This window comes from Hypomesus nipponensis, chromosome 8 (genome assembly GCF_054491055.1).
Source record: "Hypomesus nipponensis isolate SF chromosome 8, ASM5449105v1, whole genome shotgun sequence".
Taxonomy (NCBI): domain Eukaryota; kingdom Metazoa; phylum Chordata; class Actinopteri; order Osmeriformes; family Osmeridae; genus Hypomesus; species Hypomesus nipponensis.
In genome coordinates this window covers 10,378,417-10,391,222 of record NC_140368.1, presented here as the reverse complement: position 1 = coordinate 10,391,222, position 12,806 = coordinate 10,378,417, and the positions used below count along the sequence as shown (strand labels likewise).

Below are 12,806 nucleotides of genomic sequence, written 5' to 3'. Positions count from 1 at the left end.
GCAAGAAGTTTAACTTTTTGAAGAGCGTGTGGAAGTCAATTTAGATTTCCACACCTTTGTAAAGTTTGAGGAAAAGAAATGGACGGTACAAATGAAGAGATTGCCATTGTTGGAATTGGATGCAATTTCCCTGGTGGTAAGAATGCGTGACAAAGATATATTTGGTGGTAGATAATTGCTGTTTGAATGTAAATGCAAACAAGTAAATGTTAAAAGTAAAAATGCACAAAGTGTTTTCCTTTTGTTTTAGGGGAGGGGCTTGATTCTTTCTGGAGCGTTCTGTTGGAAGGAAGGAACTGTGCTGTTGACATCCCAGACGAGAGGTTTGACAGCACGTACTGGTATGATCCTGATCACAGCAAACCTGGGAAAACACAGACAACCAAAGCTGCTCTCATAGACGGGTAAGACTATAAAAGTCTCACTTGGAGAATAGCTCAGTAAAACTGACCCTTGAGAAATGGTCTAATGAACATATGTTCCCCCCCCCTGAATTTGAATCTTAATCTATCAGGTTCAATGAGTTTGATCACAAGTTCTTTGGCATCTCGGAAGCTGAAACAGACTTCATGGACCCGCAACAAAAACTGTTGCTCCAATGTGCATACAGAGCACTCGAGGATGCTGGGATACCAATGGAGAAAATCAGTGGCACCAGAACAGGGGTTTATTTAGGTACTTGTTATTTTATACATTACCTAACATTTGTTGGAACAATATAAACAATTGAACTCCAGTGATTGCTCTATCAATAAACTGATTTCAAAAAACTGAATATATAAAACAATAAAAATGACATCCATATGCCTACAGGTCTGATGAACAGGGATTATGAAACCCTGTTGAACAACAGTCCTGGCACCATCACCCATTACAATGGCACAGGCACAGCTATGAGTGTGGCAGCCAACAGGATATCCTTCGTTTTCAATCTCACTGGCCCATCGTTTGCTATTGATAGTGCCTGTTCCTCATCTCTTGTGGCTCTGCATTCAGCCTGCCAGGCAATAAAACAAGGTACAGTACATCTGACTATTTGTCAATCAGCAGAAAATGTTGCTAGCGTTTAAATCATTTCCAATCTCAGGTGACTGTGATATGGCTCTGTGCGGGGGCGTCAGCTGTATTCTGGAGCCGAGAGTCTTTGTCGCTCTCAGCAAAGCAAAGATGATCTCACCTGACGGCACCAGCAAACCTTTCTCCAGCAGAGCAGATGGCTACGGCAGAGGAGAGGGATGTGGGATTGTTTTACTGAAGCCTCTGAAAAATGTAAGTGTCCATTCCATTGTCTATTTAAGACGCAAGCCTTTTGAAATGTCACTGCAATACTGACCCTTAATATTGTAATCATTTTCCATATACAGGCACTGAGGGACTTTGATAAAGTGTGGGGCATCATCAGCAAAACTGCCGTCAACCAAGATGGCCGCTCGGTCACTCCAATCACCAAGCCGTCCATGGTCCAACAGGAGGCGCTGCTGCGCACAATCTACTCTGCGTCTGACCTGTCACATGTCCAGTACATTGAGGCTCATGGGACTGGAACCCCAGTTGGGGACCCTATAGAGGCAGGGAGCATCTCCAAAGTCATCGCCACAGCCAGACCTCCTGGCTCAGACACTCTCCGCATCGGCTCTGTGAAAGGCAACATCGGCCACACAGAATCTGCAGCCGGAGTCGCAGGGCTGATCAAAGTACTTTTGATGATGAAGAATGAAACCATAGTACCTTCTGTCTTTTACTCTGAGGACAGTGCCAGTATAGACGCCAAAGATCTCAAAATACGCATCCCCACCACAGCTGAGAAGTGGGAAGTGACAGGTTCCACCGACAGACTGGCAGGTGTCAACAGCTTTGGGTTTGGAGGCACAAATGCACATGCTGTGGTGAAAGAGTACAGGCAAGTTACGGTCCCTAGGTTAACCACTCATTCTTGCCGAAACGTGTTTGTGTTGTCTGCAGCTTCGGAAAAGTCCTTAGTGATGTGTATGGACGACACGTGTCAGAGACTGAACAGAAACAAAACGACTGACATACAAGCGTTAGCCTTTAGCTCAGCGTGTCGCAGGAGCCTTTTGAGACACAAGTACAGGAAAGCATTCCTGACACACTCTGTCTCTGACTTAGAGAACCAACTGAAGTCTTTCAGCAACAAGAAGGTTGAGCAGTCCAAGTCAGACATCAGATTGGTTTTTGTGTTCTGTGGAAACGGGGTCACTTACAGGGGCATGTGTAAACAGCTTCTCAACGAGGAGCCTGTTTTCAGAGAAAAGGTCAGAGAAATTGAGAATGTTTTCCTCAACTACAGAAGTACTAGGATCGTACAAAAGATAGCAGAGGGTTATGACAACGATGATTATACCAAGCCGGAGGCTGTCCAGCCTCTGCTCTTTGCCGTTCAGGTTGGCATCGCCAGTCTCCTGAAGCACTGGGGCGTCCGACCTGACGCTGTTCTTGGGCACTCTGTTGGAGAGGTTGCTGCCGCCCACTGTTCTGGCCTCTTGTCTCTTGAGGATGCTGTGAAGGTGATTTATCACCGCAGTACTCTGCAGAGCAAAGTCACTGGAGGAAAAATGCTTGTGGTCAGCAACATTGCTGTGTCGGACATCTTGAATGTCCTCCCAGTTTACTCTGGGAAGATTTGCGTCGCTGCTTATAACAGTCCCCAGTCCTGCACTCTCTCAGGAGATGCGGATGCTATCAACAGTCTCCGTCAGAAGCTGGAAACTCTCTTCACAGGCAAAAACCTGTTTCTTCATGTACTAGATGTACCTGCTGCATACCACAGCCATATGATGGAGCCCATTGTGGACCAAGTAAAGGACAGTATTGGCTCTTTGACTGCAAACAAGATGGAGTGTGAACTGTTTTCGACAGTGACGAGTGAAATGTGTTCTGATGGAGATTTCATCACAGGGAGATACTGGGCACAGAATATCAGAGAACCAGTTTCTTTCGAACAAACGCTCAGAGCCGCAACCAAAGACCACCAGGCAAAGAAAAGTATTGTCTTTGTGGAGATAGGTCCTCGAAGGGCTCTCCAGAGGAACATTCAAGAGACTTTAGGAAACAACATCACCGTTTTCTCCTCTGCACAGCCAGAGAAAGATCACGAGACAATACTGGCAACAGTCTCTAAACTGTTTGAGCTGGGAATAGGGATCGACTGGCACCAGTTCTACGCAGGGTGTGAGACAACACCAACGTCCTTCCCAAGGTACCAATTTGATAATCATAGAAATGAGGTGTATTTTGAGGCTGTAAGACAAGGAAATGAGATGGCTGCTTCTTATAATCATCCCCTGATTTCCAAGTCAACGCACGACAGCAAGGAGCACAAATGCATCATCTCAACCCACACCATGCCATATCTCTGGGAGCACAAGAACAATGGTGTTTCCATTGTTCCAGGGGCTTTGTATGTGGAACTGGCCTATGCCTCAATCATGGCTAGTTCAAGGCCAAAGATGCCTATTTCCTCAACTGAGCTCAGTGTTACTTTTCAAAGTTTGTTTACCCTCAGTACAAACTCTCATCACATGAAGGTAATACTGGAGCATGCTGGGAATGACACTATGTTTAAGATACAGTCTTCCACAGCAACACATGCATCGGGCACAATGACCATTAAAAACGGTCAAACATTGATTGAAGAACAAACCCTTTGCCTTGATGCCATCTTTGATAGATGCCCATCAGTCAAAAGGGGGGATGAGGTGTACTCCATCCTCACCCACGCAGGTTTCGAGTACGGTCCTGTTTTCCGACAGCTAGATGAAGTATATTTCGGAGATGAATTCAAAGAGGCTGTGTCTGTCATTAGAGTCCCAGGTGAATTACTGAAACAGCTTCATGAGTACTTTCTACATCCTGTAGTGTTGGATTATTTCCTCCAAATGACTGCTGTGGTTGCTATGGGAGGATTAAGTGTGAGGCCAGGATTGCCATCTGGGATTGGCAGTGTGGTGATCTCTAGACCCCTGCAAGAGGAGATGGTTCTGTATTTGAGAGCTACCGAAATGATGTCAGACCACATAGATGTTTGTGGGTGCTTTTCTTCTAAAGAAGGACATGTTTTAGTAGAACTCAAACAAGTTAGGATTTTCTTTTTGGGTGATTGCTCTCAAGTTGCAGAGTCTTTCTTCTTCCACACTGAACTTCACCATCATCCACCAACGTCCATTTCTGATGATTTCCTTTTAAGCTGCCGACCAAAGTCGTTAGTTTTTGAGGATACACTAGGAATTACTAAAGCCTTGAGACCATTTCTAAGCCATGAATCAACGTATGTCTCTAACAGGGAACTTTGGGTGTGCTCACAACTTCCAGATTTGGTGTCTCAATCTCTTCATGGTGATTCTTGCTTTGAGGAGGTCCTTTTTGTTTGGGGCATCGAAGATCTCAGTCATCTGACAACCGAGAAGGCGTTAGATAGCTTGGTGGACTGCTGCGAACACTTTCGCCAGATTGTGGTAGCTTTAAAAGACACCAAACGCTCATGTAACATCCGAGTCATAACTTACCGATCGGCGGAGAAGACGGTGGATCATGTCAGCTCTGGGTTTGTGCTTTCTGGGATGACGAGAGCGTGTGCAGCTGAGATGCCAGGACTCTCGTTTCAGTTGATTGACCTGGCCTCAGTGACATGTGAAGATATCCAGGCCCTGGTTCAGGTCATACACACCTGCAAGGATCCAGAGGTCATGATCGACAGAGGTCAGATCAGTTCAACAACAATTGTGCGAACGCCCTTAACAGGCATGGCCTGCCCAGAACAGCGCGTCCGCTGTTGGGATTTTGAGAAATTTGTTCTTCAAACCAGTGACCCTTATCGAGTAGATAACTTGTCTGCTGTGACCTGTGACAAAAAGGGTACCTTTCTACAGGACAAATCTGTTGAGATTCAGCTCCTACAAATGTGTGTTCATTCTTCAGACTACTGCCCTGTGACTGTTTCCGACATGAACTTTGGCCAGACACTCTACTGGAACAAACATTCTTCTCAGACACACAATGTCCTGGCTCTAGACTTTGGCGGTATTGTCAAGGCTATAGGGAAGGGTGTGAGTAAACTGAAAGTGGGCGATCATGTTGCCTCTTGTTATCCTGTGACAGCCACTTCCAAGATTGTGGTTCCCGAGGCGGCATGCTACAACACAAAGATGCTTTCGTTTTTGAGGGATATTCCGTGCTTGTCCTACTTTGTGCTGGCATGGGAGATCATGCACAGATTGTTGCCCAAGGTAAAGAAACCGAGAACATTGGCCATCGTCTCCTCAGCTCCTAATTCGGCTCTGATGACAGTTTTAAGACAGACGGCAAACAGGTCAGGATGGAAAACGATCCTTCTGTCTCAGTTTAGTGAAGAGCTCCTGAACAGCGATCACGATTACACGTTTGTGGCTCTGCCTCCGGTTGAACTGTCCCCACTAGTGAGAATAGGAAGCGGTGCCATGTTGAAACAGGTTGTTGTCATTTGTGATAACCGCATGTCGTCCTCGGCAAACATCGCCGCACCAGAGAGTGAACATGTACACATTCAAAGATGTCATGTGTCAAGTGTTTTCCAAAGAGCAAACCTGAAGACACAGAAAGGGAAGATAACCCAATGGCTGCAGTCACTTCATTTAGATAGTTTATCTCTGTCCCTGCAAAGCACCGCCTTTCAATCGACTGTGGCCCAGACCACACCTGAAACACAGTCCTACTTCAGTGTAAGCACAATACCTCAAGTAATTTTGGGGAATACGGAAGTATCTGAAAATACAGAATGCAATATCCCTTTGATAAAGAGGCCAAGGTCCCTCTTCAAGCACAGTTGTGTGTATATTGTGACAGGAGGGCTTTCAGGGTTAGGCTTTGAGACGGTCAAGTTCATTGCTCACAGGGGAGGTGACTGCATCGTCACGCTCTCCAGGAGAACTCCGTCTGCCGAGACACAGGGAGAGATAGACACTCTCCAGAAGACGTGCAAGGTGTCGATTCTGAACGTTCAATGTGACGTTGCTGTGCCCTGTCAGGTTGTGAAGGCCGTCACGAGGATTGGACAACGGTTTCCCTCTTGTCCAATCAAAGGAGTGTTTCACAGTGCAGCCGTGTTGCAGGATGCTCTTATTGAAAGCCTCGACCGTTCGTCCTTCCTAAACGTCCTGTGCCCCAAAGTGAGTGGGGCATTGAATCTTCACTATGTGACCCTGCACAACAAACTCGACTTCTTTGTGTGTTACTCGTCCATATCCTCCTTCATTGGGAATACTTCACAGTCGAACTACGCTGCAGCAAATGCGTTCTTGGACACGTTCTGTCACTACCGAAGAAACCTTGGACTCGCTGGTCAGTCCATCAACTGGGGTCCCTTAAACCTCGGTCTCTTGTTGAACAAAAACAATTTTCAGAGGTTTCTAGAGGCAAAGGGGATGATGACTATGGATGTGTGTGAAGCCCATGTGGCCCTGGAAAAGTGTTTGTTGTTGAACAACCCACAGCAAGCCATCTGCAAGTTTCACTTCAGAAATTTGAGCAAGCATGTCCTCTCCCAAAACGCATCCCTCAAAACGCGACTGTCAAGTTTGGTGGAAAGAGAACTTCAGAACAAAACCGTGACAGAATCTAGGGTTCAGCAACCGTCCTCCACACCAGAGAGTGTCAGGACTCTGATCAGTGAGATAAGCAACGTCAGTGTGGAAGAACTAAAAGACGACGCCACACTTTGTGAACTCGGGATTGATTCAATGTTGGCCATGACTCTGCAGAATCAAATTTTTCAAGAGACTGGTGTGAACGTTCCCCTGGTTAATTTACTAGATCCTAACAGCACACTGGCCACACTCGACACAATTCTAAGGGAGGCTAAGCAGGGAGGCAGCATTTAACACATTGCACAGATATTTCAGATGTTTCAAATAGTCTATCATCTATATATTTTATTATGATATTTGATTTTTTTTTGTGTCATAAGTACAATCTGTTAGTGAAATGTTGCTGTTTTTTCAGTGGGAATACACTGTTACAAAAAGCCTAGGGTATAACTTTGCAATGAACAGTCTGATTAAGTATGTTATTATTGTGTTGAATTATGTACATTGTCAAACAATAAAATCAAACATTTTGTCAGCAGCTGTTTCGCATTCTCTTGTATTCTCAGTTTGTGTGTTTTACGTTCAGCCAATTACAGAAAACCTTCTGAACAGACAGAAAAATATAATCAGTCAGTGGCACATTTGATTAGATATGAACGTTCAGACACAGCACTTAAAATGCCACGTAATTTCACAACAAATTAGTACATATAACTGTGAAACATTAGATCTACATGAAAATGAATACAACATTTAACTAATCACAAATTCAAAAGAAGTTAATACTGTATTTATGAAAACCCTACAGAGTAGCATAGTACATTCAAAACAAATATAAAACAAGTAATATTACTTTTATGAAACAACAAATTTTCACTGTCTGTCTGTATTGTTCTGTATGCTGTGCAGCTGCACTGCCACCTTGTGGTACACAAACAGAACATCCATGAAGAAAATGGATAATGGGCACACGTGGTGTATTAAATGTTATATATTCAGTCACTTGTATTCAGCTCTATTCTAGTCATTTGAATTTAATACTATGTTTTGGTTCAGAGGACTTTGTTAAAGTGTCAAAAGGGATGAAATGAACTAAATGATTTAAGTATAGGTAAAATTGTACACTCAACTAATAAAGAATAAAGGCATAAAGCAAATATTGACATGCTCTTGGCATGTTGCAGCAAACAAGAATTCACCTTGATGCCTGAAATTGAGTTAACTAATTCCTTGAGTAAAAAAACATGTATTCCAACAGAAATGACTTTAAAAGAAAAATCCCCTATTGTATACAGCAGGTTACATTAACATCAGTGAAGTCTAAATTGAGGTGTCATCTAGACGGCTCAAACCAACTGCTTAATGATTCACGACATGACCAAATGAATGACAAGACACCTCATGTAAACAAACGCACCAAAGTCATACACTGGTAGGGTCACGGACATTTCAGGGAATTCAAGCATTTAGATTCAGAATTTGAGCAACTGAGTTCAGGGATGCTACTCTCTTGCGGTATTGTCTGGTTGTTCACCATCAAACCACATTCTGCGTTTTGGTTCCAGTTGACGGAGAGTTCAGTGCTATTACTGGCATCATACATCTGAACTTCGTAAGTCTCGCTGTTAACGGTGAACATGGGAACGGTACTAATCATGCACATCTGACCACTTTGAGTCTGATGTGTGTTGACATTTAAAGTCCACACCGAGGGGCAACTCTGCGTTTCACAGATCTGGTGGTTGTCTGGCATGAACGAGCAATTATCGTAGATTGTCTTGTCTTGCTCGATAGGTTTCTCTCGTTTGTTTTTGGGCCGGCAGTTTCCAGTGTCTTGATTTTCAGCTGCTGTTTTCTCCTGGGTGCTCACCTTGCTTGAACTCCCACTACAGATGTCAAAGAAGGTCAAAAACACAGGGATGAACATGACGCCGTGAAACAAACCAAAAAAGATGACCAGAAACATAATCTTGAAGAATGTTCTGAATATGTAGTTTTTGGAGGCGGACAGCACAACCACCCCTAGGATGGTGGACACAGCACCCTGGAGTATGGGGTATCCCAGATGAAAAAGAGCTTCCACAGCCTTCTCATTTGCACTCGGCTTATTGCTTGAAACGAAGGCGTAGGAGATGTGCGCGGAGAAGTCCACAGAGAATCCGATGCAAACGACCAGGATGATCATCGATATGGTATCTAAATGGACATCCCAGAGAGCCATGAAACCAGTGACGCCCGCTATGACCGAGGCAATAGAGAACGTCACCCACAGGCAGCACAGAGGGTTTGGTATGAGTAGCAGAGAGATCAGCAACATGACGGCAGTCGTTACTCCGATGTTTTGGATGGTGTTACTTACTATGACAGCATATTGATCATGGTAAATAAAAGCAGGATGGTACACCAGTAAAGGAACAGGACATCTTTTGGCAGTGTCCCGTAGGTTGTTTAACATGTTCATTTCATCGATAGCAGTCGAAATATTAACAGTCTGGATGAAGAAACGAGAAGCATGAATTGAATTGTTGGTGAAGTTTACGTCTTGCTTAAAATCGGAATAGAATTTGAGAAAAGACCCCAGATTTCTTTTAAAAACATGTTCAACGCTTAGATTGAGATTGGTGTGGTATCCGTAGTGCTTATAGGATTTAAGCCAGGATGTGAAGATATCCTTCTCGATGAAGGACAGGTTTTTAAAGTCCTCCACACATATTTCAAGATCAGACCTGTTCTTCTCATCCCAGTAGGGAAATTCCCCCCGTACAACAACCATAATATTTGGACCGTACTCAGAGAAATATGCTTTTTCATCATCGTAATACTTTACCACGTAGGAATCATCGGCAGCCAGATTTCGAAGATCAATTCCCTCCTGTATCTGGAAGCATCCATAAACACTAATGATCAGATAAACGGCATACAGTAGGATCACACACACCTTGGTCCCAGACCTGGTGAGAAAAGGGCCGTAGTACTTCTTAAAGAAGTGATTCATAGGCTGCACTTCCTCGCTGCCTGTTTGGCGGTCATAGGCTCCTCCCACACAGCACAAGCTGTACCATTTTGAGCGACCGATGGGACAATCCCCTGGAACTTCCTTGCAGGTCAGCCAATGTTTGTTGCTGTTTTCTCGCCTTCCGTTGAGAACCAGGAAGGCTCCAAAGAAGGTGATGCTGTAGATGTAGCAGAACAGAATAGACGTGCTGGTGTACAGACAGAAAGACTGCACCGAGCGGAAGGGCGTCATGAGTCCGATGTAGAAAGCCAACACGTCTGTCAGAGTGGTGATGGTGATGGAAATGGCCGCTTCTTTATAGGTGTCTGCAAGACGGTCTTCCACCCTGTCATGGACATTGGTCTGCTGCCAGCAGGATATGAGAATGAACATGTCATCAACGCCAATACCTGCAGCGATGGAGGACAGTTGACAAATGTATTAGAATAGGGACACAGTTGAGGATGCAAACACAACATGTTTGAAATGTTGACCGGTTCATTCATTTGGTAATTTCCATACCCAATATCAAGAAAGGTGAGTTTGCCACTGTCATTACAAAGGGTACTCTGATGTGCAGCATCATCCCAAAGGCGGACAGGACAGCCAAACCTGCAGAGAACACCCCGAAGGTGGCCACCCATACTTTGTTCCTCACACAATCAAACCTGTGCATAGAAATAGACATTACACATCGGTCAGACCACAGATCTGATACCAAATACAAGGGGTTTTCAATACTTTAACTTTAGGTTATGGAAAACTGAGCAAATTAAATGAAATGTCATTGTCATTGCTCTTGTAAATCAAAATGGCTGACTGGTTTAATGCTTACCTCAAGCAAGACAGGATGGAAAAAGCTATAGCGATGACATATGTAATGGAAAATAGAGGAATAACATCCTTTGTGTTAGCCTCAAATTCCACCTGCCTGGACAGGGAAGTAGAGTGTGTAACCTAGGAAAGACAATGTGCAAAATCAGTTGAGAGAAAAATCAACCGTGAGCATCTTTTACACAGGTAAATATCCCTTATGACACGACACTCACAACCCATATCAGTGATGCTTCCACAGTGGTCACAAGACTGTCTGAATGAATTCAAATATGGGCATAAGCTCAGAGAACTGCTACTACATGTATGCGTCATAATGATAGTCTGTTAGACACACACGTGTAATGAATAGTTCCACAAAGGTTTTAAGAATGTTATACCCCCTAAAAGTGAAGTTTTTGAAATCAATTCTTGATTCATAAAGAAACAACACATATAAATAACTTTAAAAGTGTCTAAACACATTCAACAGAGGTTGATTTCTGAGGTGGCACTTTACATATTCATGACCCATCCCCTTCCTTGGCATCCCTGCCCAGTGCCCACCTCTTACAGCCAAGATCTCCATCCTCCTCTCTGAGGGATGAACAATGGATGTTGGCTTAATGCTCGGCCCCCTTAAATTAATTTCACAAGAGCTACAGACTTCCAGGTTCTGGGTGTAGTTGTCTGCAGTTGTCAAAGATGACAACTGCAGATCTATTCAGTGAGTGAATAACTGTGCTTCACAGCACATGAACCTGTGCCATCACTTCCTTAACAGTGTCCAGCACACAGATTTGTGTGTGTTTGAGTGGCTAGGGTCATCATATTGTGGAGCTGACGAGAGCAAAGTAATATCTGTTTTATAGTTTTATATATATATGATAGAAAATGATAATGATATAAGAGTTTTGATTATCAGCTGATAAATGTTAAACTAAAAGGTATTAATAATACATTACTTTACAGTGTATGTAAAAAAAAAAAAAACATTAAACTTACTTTGATAAATTTCAGTGAAAAGTTTGAGGGGAAAACCCTGAGGAACTCGTTAAGCCACAAGTCTGTTGTAGAGCGGTTACCTTCTTTGAGAAAATACAAAAGCCTTATTGCTTTAGCGCTTTTTATAACTGACGATCTTAAACTGAGTCCACCAACAGAATATCCCAGAAAAATATGTGTAAAACCAAAGCGGAAAAAGGGAAATGTGAGTTCAGTCTCTTCAATTTTGCTCCCATAATGATTTACAATGTCTAGGATCTTATTTGGGATGCATTTATTGTATTTCCTGGCACATAGTGCTTCAAATGTAAGCTGTTCATGACCATTAGAAATATTAATTTCTTTGACTTTCTTGTCTAAACTTAGTATTTCTTGAATTGCGGCGTCTGTGAAAATGTGGGGAGCTTTAGAAACCGCTATGAAAGACGCATATATTCCATCTGTATACAGTCTTTGGTTGGAAAACACAGAATTGTTTAGTGGAAAGTTCTCTTGCACAAAACGCCTCTCAAGTTTTGCAGGTCCGTTAGTTGGCGTAAATTGGTCCTCAATGTCATTGGCCTCCCGGTCCTCGAGGAAGTAAAATCCAGATCCAAGCGCAGTGGAGAGGACGAGAGGTCCAATAAAGAACCACCATGGGTGCAATCCAACGAACCGGCCGAAATTCTTATATCCAATGGAGAAAGGCTTCTCAACGCAGTCTGTGCGGCATCCAGCCATATTCACCGGCATTTTGGACAGAAATGGGAGAAAAAAGTTTCAGTTGATTACCTTCTTGATGATGAATTGCCCTCCCAGCGAAACAACTTGGCTGCGGCCTGTGTTTTGATATTAATGCAATATTGTGCAGGTCTAATCAAAACGTTACCCCAACGGACACTTTAATTTGACTTGGCTTGAATACTTAATGCATACGGGTATTAAAATTTTCTGACGCACTTGACTAGAAAAGTAGCCAAGAGCGACCACTCTTGGGAGCTAATAAAAGTGGTAGCGTGAACTTCTGGGCGTGTAGTAGGCTAACTAAGCAGTTATAGGCTACAGGATAGGCTGTGTGTAACGGTTTTACAGTCATAGTTGTTGCTGAACAGTAGTCATATCATAAACTATACTCATGCTCATCATCAATAAATAGATAGCCTACTGCATTTACCCTCGTCACTATCACACCATGCCTAAATGAGAACGTTAAAAGTCGATTGTTTTTACTATTTCATCTTTTCAATATTCAACTATAGGCCTGAATATAATGTTGTTTTTTTCCCAGTTATAATTTATTCAGACCTACTCACGGTTGGGCATCGTTGATGTGTTATCTCTTCCTCAAATCAACGCCTATGACGAGGAGAGAACACAGGGTTGGGACTGACAAAATCATTAATGCAAGCTTTAATGAGCACGGCAGTCCATTCATA

General features: G+C 43.4%; 1 protein-coding gene across 1 annotated transcript; it reads right to left on the bottom strand.

The window, feature by feature from the left end:
• Positions 1-7,089: 7,089 nt before the first annotated feature.
• Positions 7,090-12,123, bottom strand: LOC146275102 (patched domain-containing protein 3-like). Its single transcript, XM_084703359.1, has 4 exons — positions 11,392-12,123; positions 10,409-10,530; positions 10,096-10,241; positions 7,090-9,983 (listed from the first exon to the last, which is right to left on the bottom strand). Exons 1-4 carry the CDS (start codon positions 12,121-12,123, stop codon positions 8,017-8,019), a joined length of 2,967 nt encoding a protein of 988 aa, XP_084559485.1. The 3' UTR covers positions 7,090-8,016.
• Between the last annotated feature and the right edge of the window lie 683 nt (positions 12,124-12,806).

Coding starts and splice junctions, on each gene's coding strand:
- LOC146275102 (XM_084703359.1), bottom strand. CDS start 12,123: ATGCCGGTGAATATGGCTGGATGCCGCACAGACTGCGTTGAGAAGCCT. Junction 10,531..11,391: donor TTTCACTGAAATTTATCAAA/GTAAGTTTAATG, acceptor TGTCTTTCCTAG/GTTACACACTCTACTTCCCT. Junction 9,984..10,095: donor CTCACCTTTCTTGATATTGG/GTATGGAAATTA, acceptor CCATCGCTGCAG/GTATTGGCGTTGATGACATG.